This window comes from Malus sylvestris, chromosome 7 (assembly GCF_916048215.2).
Source record: "Malus sylvestris chromosome 7, drMalSylv7.2, whole genome shotgun sequence".
NCBI lineage: Eukaryota > Viridiplantae > Streptophyta > Magnoliopsida > Rosales > Rosaceae > Malus > Malus sylvestris.
This window is the reverse complement of record NC_062266.1, coordinates 27,657,598-27,676,018: the sequence shown is the minus strand read 5'-3', so window position 1 is coordinate 27,676,018 and position 18,421 is coordinate 27,657,598. Positions and strand designations below refer to the sequence as shown.

At 38.0% G+C, this 18,421-nt stretch overlaps 1 protein-coding gene and 1 long non-coding RNA gene across 2 annotated transcripts; one reads left to right on the top strand and one right to left on the bottom strand.

Annotated features, from left to right (window-relative positions):
- Window positions 1-2,128: 2,128 nt before the first annotated feature.
- On the bottom strand, window positions 2,129-2,836 carry LOC126630559 (uncharacterized). Its single transcript, XM_050300688.1, has 2 exons — window positions 2,208-2,836; window positions 2,129-2,170 (listed from the first exon to the last, which is right to left on the bottom strand). Coding segments are annotated over exons 1-2 (444 nt in total). The 5' UTR covers window positions 2,650-2,836; the 3' UTR covers window positions 2,129-2,168.
- A 7,869-nt stretch (window positions 2,837-10,705) lies between these two features.
- Window positions 10,706-11,445, top strand: LOC126628072 (uncharacterized). Its single transcript, XR_007625245.1, has 2 exons — window positions 10,706-10,944; window positions 11,105-11,445. It is a non-coding gene; the product is annotated as an uncharacterized LOC126628072 (long non-coding RNA).
- Window positions 11,446-18,421: the final 6,976 nt, after the last annotated feature.

Here is an 18,421-nt window from a genome sequence, read left to right as displayed (position 1 = left end):
GCCGTTGTGCCTAGGCCAGCGCTTGGACCACTGGGCTTGGGCCCGTGTGGGAGAGGTGAGAGACAATGTGGGGGCGTCAGCCCCCTTGTGGTTGGATGGGATCGCTAAGCCTATGGGTCAAGATGGTGAGAAGGGAGCCAGTGTGGGCTGGGGGACCGCGGGGCCTGAATGCCCTTTTTTTTTTGGCTGGGCTTGGCCCTATCTATGAGAAGAAAGGAAGAGAGAGGTTGTGAGCCTTGTTGGGTCGTGGGGTCTGTTGTGCCGTGCCCCTTCTTTTTTTTTTCTTTTTTTTTTGTGCAACCATCTAACGAATTTTGCTTACGTTTTGTAGAATTTCTTCAAGCATGTCTTCCTTGAGCCACAAGAATGATGATGGTGTGCCGCCATTGTATCGTCAGGGCTGGTATTTGAGCAAGGTGAGCTACTTCAAGGCTGCTCACTTCAAAATTAGCAACAATGATTCATTTAGAGACTTCCTTGAGGTGCTCTACCCCATGAAGTGTGCCCCTGCCCAATGTTCTCCCAATGCAGTTCGCGTGATAGTGAGATTTCACAATCTAAGCCAATTCTTTGACTTGGATTGGACTATCAAAGAATTTGGTATTTCTTTGACATTGGCCACACTGAAGGAGTTGGGCAGCTACGATCTCGCCATAGGCTCTTTGATTACTCGAGTAAGGAAGACCATGATTGGGCCAATGAGACTTTGGAAATAAGCAGAGAATGGGAGTCTGATTCTTCCCTCGAGCTACGTGTTCTAACGGTTTTCATCTTCGGTAAGTAGACTGGTCAATCCTTCGGGTGCCTTGTACTTTTACTAAGCTATTATCTGATTTACTGATTATCTTCCTCTGTTCTTATAGACTCAGAATTTGGCTCGACTCTTAGGACTTCTCCAGACATATAGAATGTGTATATTGCACTAGGTATCCCTTATAAGTATCATGAATGGTGTTGGCTGCTTAGTCCTCTTCGCTGGGAGAATGTGAACTGCCCTCGAGAGAGGAGATAAAGCAAATCAAGGCTGAGGCGTTGGCTCGCCCAATCATTATTGTGGAGCCTGCTGCAAATGAAGGTGGGAAAAAATGATCTTCCTCGCCTGCTTAAGAGGTGTTGGCTGAGAAAAAAGCCAAAAGCTTATTCCGCTACTCACGAAGGTTCGCCGGCTGCTTCCAAACTCTTGATTGACTTGACTTCCTCCAAGGGCAAGAAAAATAAGGCTATTAGATTTGTGCCAGTGATGCCTGTCATTCCGAATACGACTAGTTCAATTGCTGACAAGATTGCTCAGCGTAGGAGTTCTGCCGTGCCCCCAATGCTGAAATTCATGCCCAAATGTCCTATGAAGAACGGCAAGGTGCCTTTGCCTGCTAAAGTGGTGCAAAACCCGTTCTCTCTGCTATTAAGACTGATTCGGCTGCTGAGAAGAATGAGATTGCTCGTGTGGGCAGTTGTGAGAAATCCACCAAGTCTGCTTCTGGAGAAACTGTTGAGATTTGTGCACTATTGAAATCATATTTGCTTGAAGACATGGATGTGTGTGCCAAGTTTATTGATGGCATCAAAGGGGTTGTTAGCCCAAGTTCCTTCGTGAAACACACGATTGAGTATAGAACAAGAAAGAAAATATCGGTAATATCGGTAGTCCGAAAACACAGAAATATCGATGGAAATATTGGGATAATATCGATATCGATAAAAATTACATGGAAACCACGGAAATTGTAAGAAAAACTTGGAAATTTTTATTGAAACTTTGCAGGATGTTTATTTAGTCAATTATCTATTAGTTTATCATAAAAAATTGGAAGGAAATGCATTGCATGATGAATTTAATTGATTTAAGTTGATAATATAGCGAGCTGGCAAACATTGTGAATGTAGAAAATATGTAGTAATTAATGAAAAAAAATTTAAACACACCAAAATCATTTATATATAATGAAATTAACAAATGTGGAACAAACAATTTGAAAAGTAAGAAAAAAACTGACAATAATATATACATGTGCAATATGGAAACTTTCACACGGCATTTCTAGCCACATGTCATATCTCACAATTTCCTCATATTTAATTATCTTTTAGAAACGTAGAGGGATTCGTGCAGGGCTCTCTCAATCCTTCTCCCACAGTCTCCTTGTTTCTTCTTCTGCCCCCCATCTCTTCTCTGCAACACACGCAGACCGCACACACCACACACGCACACACCACACACGCACACACCACACACCACACACTCGATCCCACGGATCGCCAACGCTGAGCATCGACGAGTCGTTTCCGGCCAGAAAATTCCTCCAGTCGTGGAAAAACACGGTGTATTCTCAGAAACCCACCTCCATCCTCATCATCTCCGGCTACGGGGACACCGCTGTCCCCTCCGTCAGCTCCATTTCTGGCCGTTACAGCACCATCTACGACTTCTATGGCTTCCCCAGATCCATGTACCAGATCAAGTACCCCGTCATCGGCTCCCCCCACCTCGCCAACCGCGTCAAGCACCTGCTGACCTCGTCGGGCTTTGGCCGCGTCGACGTGGACACCCAGCGGGGGCTCGACCACGGCTCCTGGGTCCCTCAGTCTCTCTGTCCATCCTTCTCCCTCAGTCTCTCCATCCTTCTTCTTCTCCCTCAGTCTCTCGATCATTCTCCGGTTTTCCCCCCCATCAAATCCGAGCGGGTTTTGGGATCTGGAGAAAGGGATTGCTCATTTTCAGAGTCTGAGCGTGGATTGCAGAGAGATGATTGCTCATTTTCAGGGTCTGAGCGTGGATTGCTCATTTTCGGCTGCCGTTGCGACGACGACGGAGGATCCTCAGTGATATTATGGTTAATATCGCGATAATATCGCGATATTATTACGATAATTAACTGTAAATGTTGAAAATATCGCTATGTAAAAATAACGATATTATCGGCGATATTTCGCCGATAATATCGATATTTAATTCCTTGGTATAGAATGACTGCTCTGCTGGCTATGATACAGAAAACGATGATTCTAGCAGCCAAGTCTATGCTCTTTGATCAAAATGACACCAAGGTTGCCAATGAGGTGGCAAGGACTGTGGCAGCCGAGGCTTACTGTTCGACTGGGAAGGTCAAAAGGTTAGAATCTGAGTTTGACGCTTTGAAGGGGTCTAATATCTCTGCCCCCACTTCTCTGCAGCTTGAGACTGATCGCTAGAAGATTATGGATTTGAAGACTAGGCTTAAAGCGATCCAAGTAAAGTATGAAAGTGCAGAAAAGGAAATCTAGTGTTACATACCTTAGATTCAAGACCTTGAGCATGCCATCTCTGAGTTTCGCTCTGTTACTTACACAACAGATGAAGAACTGATTGCTACTTATAACCAAGTGATCCAATTCAAGAAGGTCGTTGATATGCTTGAACCTCAAGTGTTGGAACTCCAAGGTGATTTGAAGATTAACGACAATCTGAATAAGGAAATAGAAGAGTTGCAGTGGGTCTGTGCTGGTTTACTCGAGGAGAATGAGCAGTTGAAGAGTGAGAAGGCTGGGTTTGAGGTTTCACTTAGTTAAGCTGATTTTTACAAGCTGGGTTATGTAGACCATCTTTTTGGGTGACCGTCTGACTTTGAGTTTTCTGGTAAAGACTTCGAGACCTTATTCATTTCTCCGAAAGATTTGCTCACATTTACTTTTGAGGCTTTCATTAGTGAAGTAGTCGGAGAAACTGATGCCCAGGCTGGAGCAACATGAGGTAAAACGCCAGATGGTGTCGCTGCTGAGGGTGCTGCGACTGCTGAAGGTATGGCGACCAAGTAGTCGTGGATCATCCAAGTTGTTGAAGTGTAGTCTTCTAAGTAGTCTTTAGGATTTTCTTGTTGTTTTTTTGCTTGAACTTCTTCGATCTTTGCTAGTTTATCAATTTTGGTAGAAAATTTAATAAATTTGCGTCTTTTACTTTTCTCCATCTTTGCTTCTTTTGTTAATAACCTAACGTTAGACTTTATAGACCAGTGGCAGTCGTGCTACTTTTCTATAAGCAGATAGGCCTGCTTAGCCCATGCAGCTGTATGTGTTGGTGTAGAACTTTGCAAAGTTATTAGCCATAGGGTCAGCAGCCGGATGCCTTACTTACAGAAGTAGACGAGTCCGTGTGACCACTTGGCTGTTAACTTTGGCTTTATTCAATTCTATGGGTTGCGTAGCAAGTATCACAACACTTGAGGACTTGGCATAGGTCATTCCGTTCTTTGGCAGAAGTGAAGTTCATCGACTACGTAGCATGTCGGCAATTGATGGAGCTTGGTATGTGCGCGTTGACTTGTTTAACCTTTCACAGAAACGTGTGGTTGTATAAGTTTAGCACAACTTACTGCTCGAAGGGCAAGCCGTAGACAGTCTTCTGGAAACCGTAGGCTACCTTAGTGCACTCAATAACAACTTTTAAGGTTCCAAGGCAGCCGTCCATAAGGTGTACTGTGTAATGTGCCCCCTCCATCCCTAGGGCCCGGTTCCTCTCGGATTAGGCCAAGAAACCCAAAATCCTTCAGTTAGTTAAGCCTTGAAAAGACCATTATGGCTACTTCTGGGAATCTCGACGTAAGCCATTGTGCATCTAGTTATACTAAGGCAGCCTGGCTCATCCACGTCTGGATATTCAGAGTGTAGAGTTTATCCCCCCTCTTTAGAGAGCAAACCCATGTGGGTGTTAGGGAATTAGTTTACCCTATCGCACTAGAGAGTGTGTTGGTCATTTGGGGGGTGAAATTCCTGTGATGAGTCCCTAAGAAGGGCGTGGTCTTCTTTGTGAAGTGTATGAGAGGTAAGTTGTTGTAGACATGTAGTCGAGCCAAGTTGTAAATTACATCTGAATTCCTCATTGAAAAACAAGTGAAACGAACGAAAACTTAGCTGTAAAGTAGAAACTGCATAATAACTGGATAATCCTCGGCTTGTAAGGTGGTGCCTGTTGAACTGCTTGTGTTCTTCGGGCTTTGATATAGCAGGAGGTCACACATGGTACTTTCTCAGATTATAGGCGTTCCACTACTTTTCGATCTCTTTGTCGTTCATGGTAGCGATAGTGTAATTACCCTTGTCGCCTACTTTGCTAATCTTGTACGGATCTTCCCAGATGGGATCCATCTTTTTGTAGCCTTCCCTGTGGGCAGTGATGAAGGCTTTTCTTAAGACTAGATCTTCAGGTTTGAACTGCCGGATCTTGGCCCTTTTGTTGTAGCTGGAGAGGAATTGTTGCTGGTACGCTGCGATGCAGGTGATCTATGCTTGTGGCCATCTCCTTATTGTTCTGCTCAATGCTTAGTAATAGAGTGCTGATACTTGGCACAATAACATTGGGAAGAATGATTGCTTCTGAACCAAATGCCAAAGAGAAAGGAATCGGACTCGTCATTTGGTGGTGTGATACACCCATAGACATTCGGGGAGTTCGTCTGGCCATTTTCCCTTCTTAACTGTGAGGGATTTCTTGAGGCAGTCAAGGATCGTCTAGTTGGATGCTTTGGCCTACCCATTGCCTTGAGGATATCTCAGTGTGGACATGTGCTGCTTGATGCCACACTTTTGGAAGAACTTTGCCAAAACTTTGCCCACAAATTGCGGGCCATTATAGGTGATGAAGGATTGAAGGATGCCAAATCGACAAATGATGTTCCTCCATATGAAGCGCTCTATGTCCGCCTGAGTCGTGGTCGTCATGGGCTCTGCTTCTACCCATTTGCCGAAGTAATCGGTTGTCACGATCATCATGCCTTTGCCCCCAGTAGCCGACGGCATTGGCCAAAGAACCTCCGATGCCAAAGTTAGAATTTGAGGGAAAAGTGTATAGAGAAACTTGGAGAGTTTTGCAAGAGAGTTGGAATTAGGTTTTTGGAGAAATAAGGTGGTATTTATAGGGGTGTGGCCGACCCCCTTTGGAAAGATGGGAACCGGCCACATTTGGTGGTTTTTGGGTGTAATTGCAAGATATTATGTCAAAATAATATTTTGCAATCAATTAGGAAATTAATCAATTAATTTATGTAATTAATCCTATTTTGAATAAATAATTTGAAGGTTACCTTGTGGGGAGGATTTGATGAGGATGGATGAAATAGATTTTGAATAAATACCTATTTTGATCACTTTTGACCTTGATTGTGTCATGATTGTTTGCTGCTTGCGTAGAAGTTCCGGTGTGCCTCAAGGGTAATTTTGTCATTTTCACCCAAGAATCCACGTGTCGCCTCCATATTTTTCTCGATTATTTTTTGCTCCACAACTACGATACGGTTCAAATTCGCTTTTGGCAATAATCAAACTTAAGACTTCTCACTTACAAGTGAAAATGAATACCACTAGACCATAGTACAAGTGGCTTGGAAAATGAAAACTTAACCAGTAATAGTCCACTTGGTGATGGTGATCCCGTTCAAATATTATTGATGTTGATGTTTAGGGTAGTGTGGGGGATGGCGTTTAGGTTTGGAAGATAAATATGTTGCGTCCTCCACAAGCTTATTTCTTTTTCTTGAGGGTGGGGATCAATTGACAGGCCCCCTTCAACCAGACCCCTGACCTTCGTGAATTAATGGAGACCCTATATATCTAATTCTAGCTAGGGTTTAAGGATCCTTGTGTTGATCCTTCATTTTCCACTTTTGGTTTCTTTTGAGGGACCAAGTTTTACAAGTTTATGCCCCTTAATGTCCAGTAATCTACATGTCTAGCTCTTATGTTTATGTTTACTTTCGCTCAAGTCACCCCCAATTCTTGATGGCTAATTACTTTCCCATCAATCACTACGCACCTATTAATAATAGAAACTTTAACGAAAAACTCTCGGTACTGTTCACTTTAATGAAAAATCACATTTTTACTCTAAAAAGTCAATCATGGTACTATTAACTTAGAACACATTTTTGTCATTTTCGTTAAAACTTAAAGTTTTCAAGCCATTTTCATTAGTTTTCCTATTAATAATTTATAATAAGCAATCCCATTGATTTCCTTTTTATGTTTTTAGTTGAGCTTAGTTATTTGTTTGGGAAATCTAGTTTTATTAACGTGACGACTAGTATTGCTAAAGACATTAATTATGTGATGGTACGACAAATACACTGAAAAGCTTTATCACATAATCTTTCCCAAGTAGATGGAACTTGTCACATAATTTTTCACTAGTAAACAAGTTTTATTGTTTGGTTTTTTTTCTTCCAAACCCCATTCCACTCATCATATGGAACATTTACATGATTATATCTTGTCAACTCATGCAATACGCGCATAGTGATGAGAGGTTTCTGAGCCCCACCCCTTCCCACTTCTATAAGGTTATTGTAAATTTGTAAACCTGAATGAAAATATTATTGATAGCACAAAGTGCGTTTATGACATAGAAGAAATAGTAACTTAATACATAAGAAATACAATTATGAAAGGATTCCTAAAACTAAGGAGAGCTGGTTTCCTTGAGTATCCCGCTACTTTTTTCATGCCCTCGCAAACTTGACGGTCGAGAAAAGGCAAGTTTGGAACGAAGAAAGAGTAACCGCTATTTAGAGATATTGCCCCTTAGTTAGAATATCCGCAGGTTGATCCAAAGAAGGATAAAGAACACCTTCTGCGTCCCAAGTTTAACCCTTTAACAAAATGGTAATCTAATTCAATATGCTTACTACGAGCATGAAATACTAGATTAGCTGCCATATACGTTGTACTAAGATTATCACAAAACAAAGTTATGGGTGGAAGAGTCGAGAATTGCAATTCTTGAAGAAAATAAGAGACCCAAATGGACTCAACATAGGCATGAGCAAGAACACAATACTCGGATTCAACACTAGAATGTGAAACTGTTGGTTGTTTAGTAGAGCTCCACCAGCCCAATCTGCATCATTAGCCACGGAGAAGAAGAGGACCCTTATGAGGCCTAAAAACAAGCCAAGCTCCAAAGAAATCATAACATAGCGAAGGATCCTTTTTGAAACAATAAGGTGAGTCATGGTGGGACAAGACATAAGCTGAGCAATATGATTGATACTGAAAGCAATGTCCAACGCGTCATGGTAAGATATTGCAGGGAGCTAAGAATTTTTCGAAACTCCAAGGGATTTGAAAGGAGATTGCAAGCGTGAAGCAATATGAGTAATGTTTGGTTGGCAGTCAAGCATGTTACTGCGATGGAGAAGGTTAACGATATACTTTTGATAAGTGAGATGAAGGCCAGTAGAAGACCGTTGAACTTTAATGCCCAAAAAGTAATGCAGCGGGCCAGGATCGTTGAGTTCTAATTCCTTGCTAAGCAAAGAAATAAACGAGACAATGGTAGAAGGCAAGTTTCCAGTGATGACAATATCATCAACATATAAAAGTAAGTACATCAAACAATTTCCCTAATGAAAAATAAAAAGGGAATGATATGCCTGACTTTGTCGAAATCCATTGCGAATTAATAAATAAGCTAAACTAATGAAACTGTGCCCGAGGTGCTTGCTTAAGCCCATAGATACATGCAATTTACAAACATGAGAAGGAAAACTAGGGTCATAAAAACCTAGTGGTTGAGCCACATACACATCCTCTTTGAGAAACCCCATGTAAAACTGTATCCTTGAACCCAACTAACGAAAAAACCACCCTCAAGAAGTAGTCAAGCTAAGTACAAAATGAATGGTTGTGGGCTTCATTATGGGACTGAATATCTCATCATAATCAAAACCATGTTGTTGATGGAAGCCTTTCATAACAAGTCACGCTTTATAGCGCTCAATAGAGCCATCGGCTTTACATTTGCTTTTAATTACCCACTTACACCTAACCGTATTTTGAAAGGGCTGAGATGGAACAAGAGGCCATGTGTGGTTCTTCAAAAGAGCATTAAATTCATCATCATGGCTGCACTCCATTCAGGAAAGTGAACTGCTTGATGTCTCGTTTACTAATCCGTAATCAGATTGAAGGGAATTGAATTGAGGAGGAATTGGATTGAGGAGGAACTGAATTGAGAAGGAAACATAATTAGAGTCCTGTTAAAGTTGTTTACTAAACTAAACTGGAATTAGAATACAAATGATATTGGTTCCATATATATTGTTTACTAATTCACTAGAATCGGAATTAAAACTAGGTTGATTACTAAATTGTCCTTGTTGAAAATAAATTATTTTTATACTATAATTATTTATCTATATAAAATTAAATTTATCTTTACAAACTTTATCTTTTCTCCCATCCATCCTCTCATCCCCATCTTTTCTTCACCGACTTCCAGAGCACTTCCAGTCTCCCACGCCTCTTCGTTTAAGTAGTGGCAAATTTCTTGTAGCAAGAGTCACACTTGAGGTAGGAAGAGAGACAACAATTAGCAAAGCAGCAAGCCTAGGCATCCACCCTTACATCTATAAAGCAGGAATTAGAGGAAAAGCTTGCAGCTATGTCTAGAAAGGCTTCGGGTACCAAAACCATCCAAATGTACATTTCTACACCATAAAGAATTTCAGAAAATCTTCTTTCAGATGTTCAAGTTATAAAATGGAAAGGACTTTAGGCATTGCTGCCTTTTTCTTTCCCAGCTCGCACAACCCTTCCCACCACCCATACTCACAGGTCCTCCATGCTCCCCCAATCTTCCATATCCTCTTCTTCCCCAGCCCCCACAACCTCCCATATTCACAGATAAACCCACTGCCTCCCATATTCACATCCTCCCACCACACCTGCCACCTCCCAATTTGGGTGGATTTGCAGAAGACGAATTCAGAGGGCAATTTAGGAACAAAAGTCTGATTCTTGGAGGACACCAATTCAAGGAATTCAATTACCACCTATTGCTAGAGAATCCAACTGTTGGAAATTCCGAAGTGTGATTCCGGAATTCATCTGGGTCCCACATGATTTTTTATTCCTCTCACGTTAGTAAACACCAGTGTAATTCGTAATCAGAATTCAATTCTGTTTCTCGACTCCCATTACCCTTACGTAAACGCGCCATGAGTGTAGCAAGTGGGCTTCACATGTAGAAGTATGAAGGTGCATGCATGTGCAATAAAGAATTCATCACCTTCTGGCAACTGTTCAATAAAAGAAGATATCCCTCGAAGCCACTTGAAGATTCGTCTCGGAAATCTCTAGCCAGAGTAACTGTTGATCAAGTTATATTTGTAAGAACTGCTTTAACATGAGATTCATCATGGCGATCATAAATGACTGTATGTGATTTGACATAAACTCATATCACATCAATCTTGAGCGGGATATGGATGATAGAAGAACCAAGTTGGATTGTAACTACAATCAATGTTCGAAAGAGTATCATGATTAGTTCGCGTATACTTCTACTAATCTCGGCAATCATGAAATGCTACTAAATGTCACTCATGGTTTATGGAGTTAAATTATTTTGTTAATTAATTTCAATGCCAGCTTTAGTTAGAACCTAAGAGGTCACACACATATGATAAGTACTAGTAACTTTATATGGATGTTGATTAGATATAATTAATTGCTAATCATATTGGATGAATTATTTGCGTTTATTGGACATAGTTTTAACTAAATAGACATTGAGCTTTATGTAATTAAAAAAGGGTCTAAGTCACAAACTCAAAGTGAGCAAGTGATTGGGCTAGGCGCATGGAACAAGTTCATGCCGCCTCACCCTAGGCAGGTGTGGCAAGGAGTCTATAAATACTCCTTGTGTTTCTCTCGTAACCACAATGCAAAAGTTGTTCGGTTTTGTCCCTCAGAGAAAAGATAGAAAAATCATTCTTGTGTGCCACCCATTCCATATTGATCCAAGTGAGAGATCCTACTAGCACATCAAATCAATCACTCCATAATCCATTGCTAATTTTATTAGTGTGGATACTATTGGAGACTCAACACTTGAGAAGCTTCGGGTGATTAATCATGAAGAGGAAGATTGCAAGCATAGGGGTGATCCAATCATGTGGCACGTGGCTAAAGATTCAAGTAAGTTAATCTCTTTGACTTCTTAGTTTGTTGATTTACCAATTACAATCAATTGGATATATAATTGAGTTAACATGTTGCATGTTATTTATTATTTTCAGCTGCTTATTTAGTTATTTAAATTAAATTAATCCCAATAATATGCCCGTAAACCCAACAGATTTCGGTTTAAAGCTCCAACTGTATAGACCATCAGGAAGGGGCGGTGGCGACTAGTAGGGCAGAGAGCGATGACGGGGATCAGGGCGAGTTGGCGAGTTAGATGGGCAAGTTCGAAGCATATGAAGGGAGGCTTTCTTTTGTTTTGGGCTTGTGAGCTTAATTAGGCTTTAGTCTCATAACGCCCAAAAAAAAAAAAGGGTAATGAAATAAGCTTATGCTCAAACCAAATCAAATCGGACCGTGTCCCTCCCTATTTGGTAACGGTGTCACAAAAAGGAGACTGGGATGATTGAAACCATGTAGATTTGTAAAATTGAATGAATATTATTGATACCACAAGGTGCATTTATATACACGCGTGATACTTGACGTACAAGAAACAATAACTTAATTACTACTACTGACTGTCTGCCTCGAGTCCTTAACACAATGACACTAACCACGTTTCATGTTAATTATTAGGTGACCTGTAAGTATACTTGAATCGGCCATTTTGCACGACTCAAAAGTCATTTGAATAAGCATTTTTCCCATTTTCAGTGGACAGCTGCAATGGTCCAAAATTAGAATAAATGGGAATCTGCAGTGCATCGTAGCAGGGGGTAAGATATCATTTTCAACCAAAGAAAAAGGATTTGGAAGAGAATCATAATTATGGCGTCTAAGATAAGCTTTATTAAAGGAACAAATTGAAATTCACTAGCTTAAAGAACCTTTCTTGAAAAAGGTTTAAGTTCGATTAGTTTAGATTGCGAGTTCGATGTGAACTTGTTATGATTAATTTATTATATGAATTAGCTCAAATTTCTCAACCCTTTAATAATAAATATACCTATCCCTCAAAAAGAAAACAAAGCCAACTGAACAAACAGATTTTGATAAATTTGCATTAGGGTCGCCAATTCATATTTTATATAATACAAAGACCATAAAGCAACTGTTTCAGTCCAATCAGTAAAAGAACAATAGTTTCAGATCAGTACAAAGCGGTAGAAGTCCCACTATAATTTTACAAAGCTTTTTTATTGGGCGGAGGGTGCGGGAATCTATCGACTGTGAAGCAGTGAGATCCATATATATATTAAGAGTTGATGTGACTGAAATTGTACGGATGCATAGGAGGGAGAGAGAGAGAGAGAGAGAGAGAGAGAGAGAGAGACATGGCGTCGAAGACGGAGAAGTGGATCAAAGCCAATACGGTCTTCTTTTTATGAGGATTATGGAAATTCGTGAATCGTGTTCATTAATCGTAAATCGTGTGATTAATTTTTATTAAGAACTATTTATATTTATTTTTAGAAAAAATTAGGTTCTCATCCTTCTTGCTACTCCATTGATTAAAATTATATTCATTTTTAATTTTTGATCAAAGTCTTTGGGTATTAATAACATCATTAATTATTTTAATAATAAAATATTTTTTATTTCTAAATATTTCATTTAATGTTAAAAATGTTACCATCAATATATTTTTAGTTTTAGTTTGTACCCATTTTTAATTTGCAACCCTTTTTTAATTTGTATTAATTTTCTTTTCAGTTTTAATTTGTACCCATATATTAATTTATTTTTGTGCCCATATTTTTTAAAGTTTTATTTGTATTTGTACCCATATTTAAAAAAAAATTATTTGTACCCATTTTTTATTTTGCCAAATGTACCCATGCTAATTATATGTACTCATTCATGTAATTTTTTCAAATTTTTAATCTTAAAATGTACTCATTCTTAAATATACCAATTTGTTATATGTAAAATGTACCAATTTTTTTTTATATAAAATCTATTCAATTTTTTTTTCTAATCCATTTTTAAACTTATATGGGTACATTTGTTTTTCTTTGATTTTAAAATGTATCCATGTTAAGTTTAATTGAAGAAATTTACTAATGTTATTATGCCTAATATCTTTCTTTTTTTTGTGATTTTGAAGGATGTACCCGTGTTTTGATACAATAATTTTTTGGTTAATTTTGATGAATGTACCCATGTTTATACATAGACACACACAATAGTATATTTATATTTTAATATTTTTAATCCCACAAATTATGATTTTTTTATATTTAAAATCTCATTTATACAAACAACTAAAATTTTTAATTTTTAATTTAAAAAATATAGTAATGTACATAGAAATAAATTATCACATTAATTTCAGGGATTTCGATCAAAAATTGAAAACCAACAAGGTTTCAATCAAAGAATATTCATAATTAAAGATGCATCCAAAATCTCCTTTATTTTTAAATAAAAATATTTAAAATAATTTTTAACAACACGATGGATATAATTCACAAATTTCTAGAATCTCACAAAGAGAAGCTTGCAAGAATCCGGACTCGATCAAAGCAATAACCCGTGCGCACAGAAAACACTCTTGATCTCTCGAGTCCTGAGACTCCACCTCGTACGGGTTGTTGAGGTTTCTGCTAATCAGCTCTTAGATCAAGGCAAAGTTTATTGTTCTTTAATCCTAAATCATGTCCCTCTAACTACTGTTTTTTTTTCTTTAGTAGGAAAATACTTCACAATGGAGTCCTGAGATTTTGTTGGTTCACAAGCTTTTAGCTTTATTTTTATTTCTCGCATACTTTTTTAATTTTTTGTTGTTGAATCGAATTAATTGAAATAGATCAAAAACAAAAGTCAACAAGGATATGTGTGAGGTAAAAAAATATGTGTCAATAGCATTACCCTAATTATAACCCACACATCTTTTCTGATGTTTCCTCTAAAAGAAGTTTATTTATGACCTACCAACGAATAAAAGTTTAAAAATTTGTAGCCTCGATATTCACTTTAGCACTTAAAGTCTTTAGTTCAAATTCACCTCCTAATATCACTTATATAACAAATAAAATATATAAAAAAATCTATGTATTCTGATTAGTTTATGTAGTTGTAACCGAAATAAACTAGGGTTAGAGTTATAATTAGTGAACTATTCCTTATGCCACAAGGAAGAGTGAAACCCAGATCAATTTCTATAGGCTAAGGAAACTTGCGTGGAATACAATTTTATGGGCTTTAGTATTCTAGTTATACGCACATTAGGGTTTCTAGAATCCGTTGATGTCTAGGATCCTTGAGACAGATGCTTATGTAAGTTTGAGGTCGGTATGCACGTTACAACACTTCACAAACTCTAGAACTCAGCATCAATTTATGAATAAAAAGTTGTGGAGCCAAAAATAATCACAATGCGACACGTGGATTTTTGGACAAAAGAGGACAAAAATACCCTTGAGGTACAATACGCGCGAGCAGCGGGCAATCATCTTTCAACTAAATCAAAAGTGCCCAAAATAGGTAACAAATTCAAAACTTATCTCATCAAATCCCTTCTACAAGGTAACTCCCAAAACCTATTTCATTCCATATATCTTTTACCTCATTTTCCATTTTTTAGCTAATCAATTAGCTATTTATTTTATTCATTCCATAACCTCCAAAACTTTCTTTCTAAAAATGTGTTAATTGGCTAATCAATGGATTAATTGCCCAATTAATACATTAATTGCCAAATAAATCACACATTGAACCACAAAATACACCCAAAAAACATTCCAAAGGCCGGCCACCTTTTCTCCATAGGGGACCGGCCATACTCTATATATTGAACCTCATTTTCTCTAAAAACCTAAATCCACACTTTTGCAAAACTCCAAAAATTCTCTAAACACTTTTCTCTCTAAATTCTAACTTTGGCATCGGAGGTTCTTCGGCCAAAGCCCCCCCCCATTCATCGTGGGCGCTTGAGGCACTTGGCCTTGACCCTAAGGTGTTAATTGTTTTGTAGGTGCAATTTGTCTAAGATCAAAGACGAAGAAATTTGCATCCACAGAAGCAGCAATAAATAGAAGTGCTTCAAGCTAACTAGTCCTCGTGTTTGATCGTCTAGCAATTCATCATGTCTGTCTTCTCCAAATATATAAAGCTTCTGTGTTTTGATTAACATGAACTTATAAAGTCTACAATATATTCATATACATATACTGGGTCCATGTTGGGTCTACATATAATTGATGGCTCTGTTTTATTTGAAGTATTGAACCATCAAGCTCTTAATCATGCAATGCTCAACATTTTATATCTTTTCAACATATGATCATTAACGTTTCAAAAAAAAGAAAAAATTGCCTCAAAGTATATTCCCAGTGACTTGGTCAATATATAGTTTCAACAATTATAATTATAATTAATATGGCATCACATATTTAATCATATCAGTTGGATGTCTCTCTCAACCGTTCTTTGGGGTATATATATTGAATCTAACGTTAGATATATCTTGTGCAACAACTCAGGAGAGTTATGTTGGTATACAATGAGTTTGTTTGGAAAGTGTTTTTAAAATAACTAAAAGCGCTTATGAGAAACACTTCAAGTGCTTTTTCAGAATTCACTTGCACTTTTACTAAGGATTATTTCCAAAAACATTTACAGCAAAAACGTTTTCAATCATTTTAAAAGCACATTCAAACAAGCTAAATATAAATAGTGGATCTATCGAATGAAATTATTAAACTGCAGCTTTTGGAACCATTCTAATGAAATTAAAATGAGTAAATTACATTTTCACGCTCAAGTTTGGATCGCATTGTAACTTCATATCTTATTTTTAAAATAACACTACCAAGCATAGTTGCTTGGGTGACGAAGGGACATCTATTGCGCAAAGGCAAATACGGTAGCTGGAAACATTGGGCGGTGAAGAAGACGTCGCTCGAATTTTGTCGCACAAAGCTCGTGATGTCAGACATTGTGCGACAAAGAAAAGTGCGCGATGGATCAGGTGGTTGTTGCGCAAAACTAAGAGTGACGAATGATTGTTCGTTGCACGTGATACTCCGAGCGACGAACATAAGGCTGTCGCAGCCAGATTTTAAAATTAAATTTTTAAATCATTTTTATTTATTTTTTCCTTTTAAATTTTGATAATATTGTTTTATGTATAAATTAATTTAATGAAATCAAAACAGGAAATGTAAAGAAGAATATTGAATTAAAAAATTATTGAAAATGTACATACAACGGAAAGAAATATTTTAAAATTTGAAAACAGTTTTAAAAAAAAACTAGAATATGTAGTCTTCTACTTCACAATCGCCTGCTGATGGTGTTGTTGCTACATTGGGGGGCTGAGAGGTCGTTGCTAGAGGTGGTTCAACGTCGGGGAACTGAATACCAGAGATTTGAAGGGCGAGACAAATTTGGTTGATCAAACTGCTTTGGGCCTCAAGCTGAGACTGGTGGGCAGCAATTTGCTCTTTTAGGTCTGCCACTTTAGATGTCAGCGATTCGACCTCTTCTATTCTTTGCTTGGAGGATGAGGCAGATGGGTCCCGAAGGAAGGCTTTTCCAACTCCCCGGTGAACATTCCCATGCCTACGACTAAGGGCCGAAGCAGTAAAGAAGTTTCTTCTTCGACTGATTGATTGAGTTTGCCTTCACTTTTTTTCGTTGAATTAAAAAAAAACGTATTAGTTTAGATATTTATAACAAATTAATGAAAAAAAAACATATTATTTAACAATATAAAAATTTTGATTAAATATTATTGAAATATATATTATACTTATGAGGTATTTTTCGTCTAGAAAATGGCCGCAGAGCGACTCCCATTCATCTTGGCAATCCACCAACTCTATAGGACACCCAACTGCTAGAGCGACCTCCGGACCGTCATATTTCTCATAATGCTTGTGGAGATCACTCTTCCATTGAGTGAACCTACCGGCGCAAAGGTCGTTGATGTACTAGTTTTTATTGGCATCGAGATTGGTGAGCTCATAGTGATGCTGCAAAACTCAACAAATAAATAGCAGTTAAAATTTTTAATAATTTGTATACTTTAATAAAAATTTAGTATTTGAGGTTGAAAATACTTACCAATAATTCATGAAGAACGGCTTCCTTAACTTCAGGTGGGACAACTTTCCATGACTCTCACATGAGGAGGCAATGATTCCTGATAACCGAGCAAATGTCGTTGGCCAACGCACTATGCTGCTTCTTTGTTGCAGCCGCACGATGTCAAGGATCCCACGTAATGGTGATCTTCTCGATCATGGTGCGAATGGTTTGTGACGTCTTCAGAAGTCTGCATGGGCGCCTGGTTTTTTTTTTTTTTTTTTAAACTACCAAATTAACAAAGTAAACATTAGACGAATTTCTATTCTACCGAAAATTCGGCAAAATCTCCACTAAAACTATAACATTTCCTAAAACCTACAAACAATATAACAACAAAAACAACACATCCACCCAAAAATTCAAACAGTTTATACCAATTGGGGATTTTAAAACAAAATTTACAACTTGTATCAAGTGTTTTCACTTCTAATTGCATTATTGGCCGTGAATCTGTGAAGAAACTACACACATATTGGATTGCACATGTAATTATGTAAGTTGAGAACAATATCGATGTGAGTAGTCTCATCTCTTCGAAATTTTAACACATCATATTCGTAACTTGAAAAATATACTAAAGATTTTCACTAATGAGAAAATAAAAGAATAAGAAAAATAACGTTTTAAGAGTGTAACCAAAGAATTTATCAACCAACTTTTTCTCAAGAAGATTGGGGATCTTCTTTTGTCATCCACCAACATATTTCAGTATCCTCCTTGACAGTATGTTGTAACTAATGACTTTTTATGAACCTACCCACAAAACCAAATAATTTAAAAGTTCGATTTTCACAACAACAAAAAAAACACGGTCAAAATTTCAATTATACTATGAGAAAGATGCATTACTTGTCTGGGACCTCTCTATGGACAGAGGAAGCCTCACCAGATTGCTCAGCCTCATTAGAACTTTGGGGTCGTCGATGAGTCCGCTGGGTGCTTAGTACATAATGCGTCATTGAAGAAGTCGATGATGTAGGAGCTGTAGACACCGTTGGCCCCAAAGGCGTGATCGAAAGGACACCCGTCATGCCCATATCAGGTGGGGAGGTGGCAGCAGCACTACCTGCTGGATAAGGTGTCTAACTGACCCTACTAGCTGCCCTGCGGTTTAAAATTAAGTTTGACATCTACAAAAACAATTAATAAAAAAAGTTACATTCCACTACTTTAATCTGGTTTAGATATACTAAAAAATATCTTAAACTTGAAGCAAAATAAGATATATCTTTAATTTCATTAATACCATTAAAGAAGGAATCGAATTATCAAATTCAAGGACAAGGAAGCATGCAGTCAATAAACCTTGTATTGAAAAACAGTTTGCAAGGCAATGCAACTTGCAAGGAATCGATGAATGATGGAAAAGGGCAATCATGTACTTATTTTGGCTTAA

Excerpts from the sequence above, each read along its gene's own strand:
- LOC126630559 (XM_050300688.1), bottom strand. The coding sequence starts at position 2,649 with ATGATCGAGAGACTGAGGGAGAAGAAGAAGGATGGAGAGACTGAGGGA.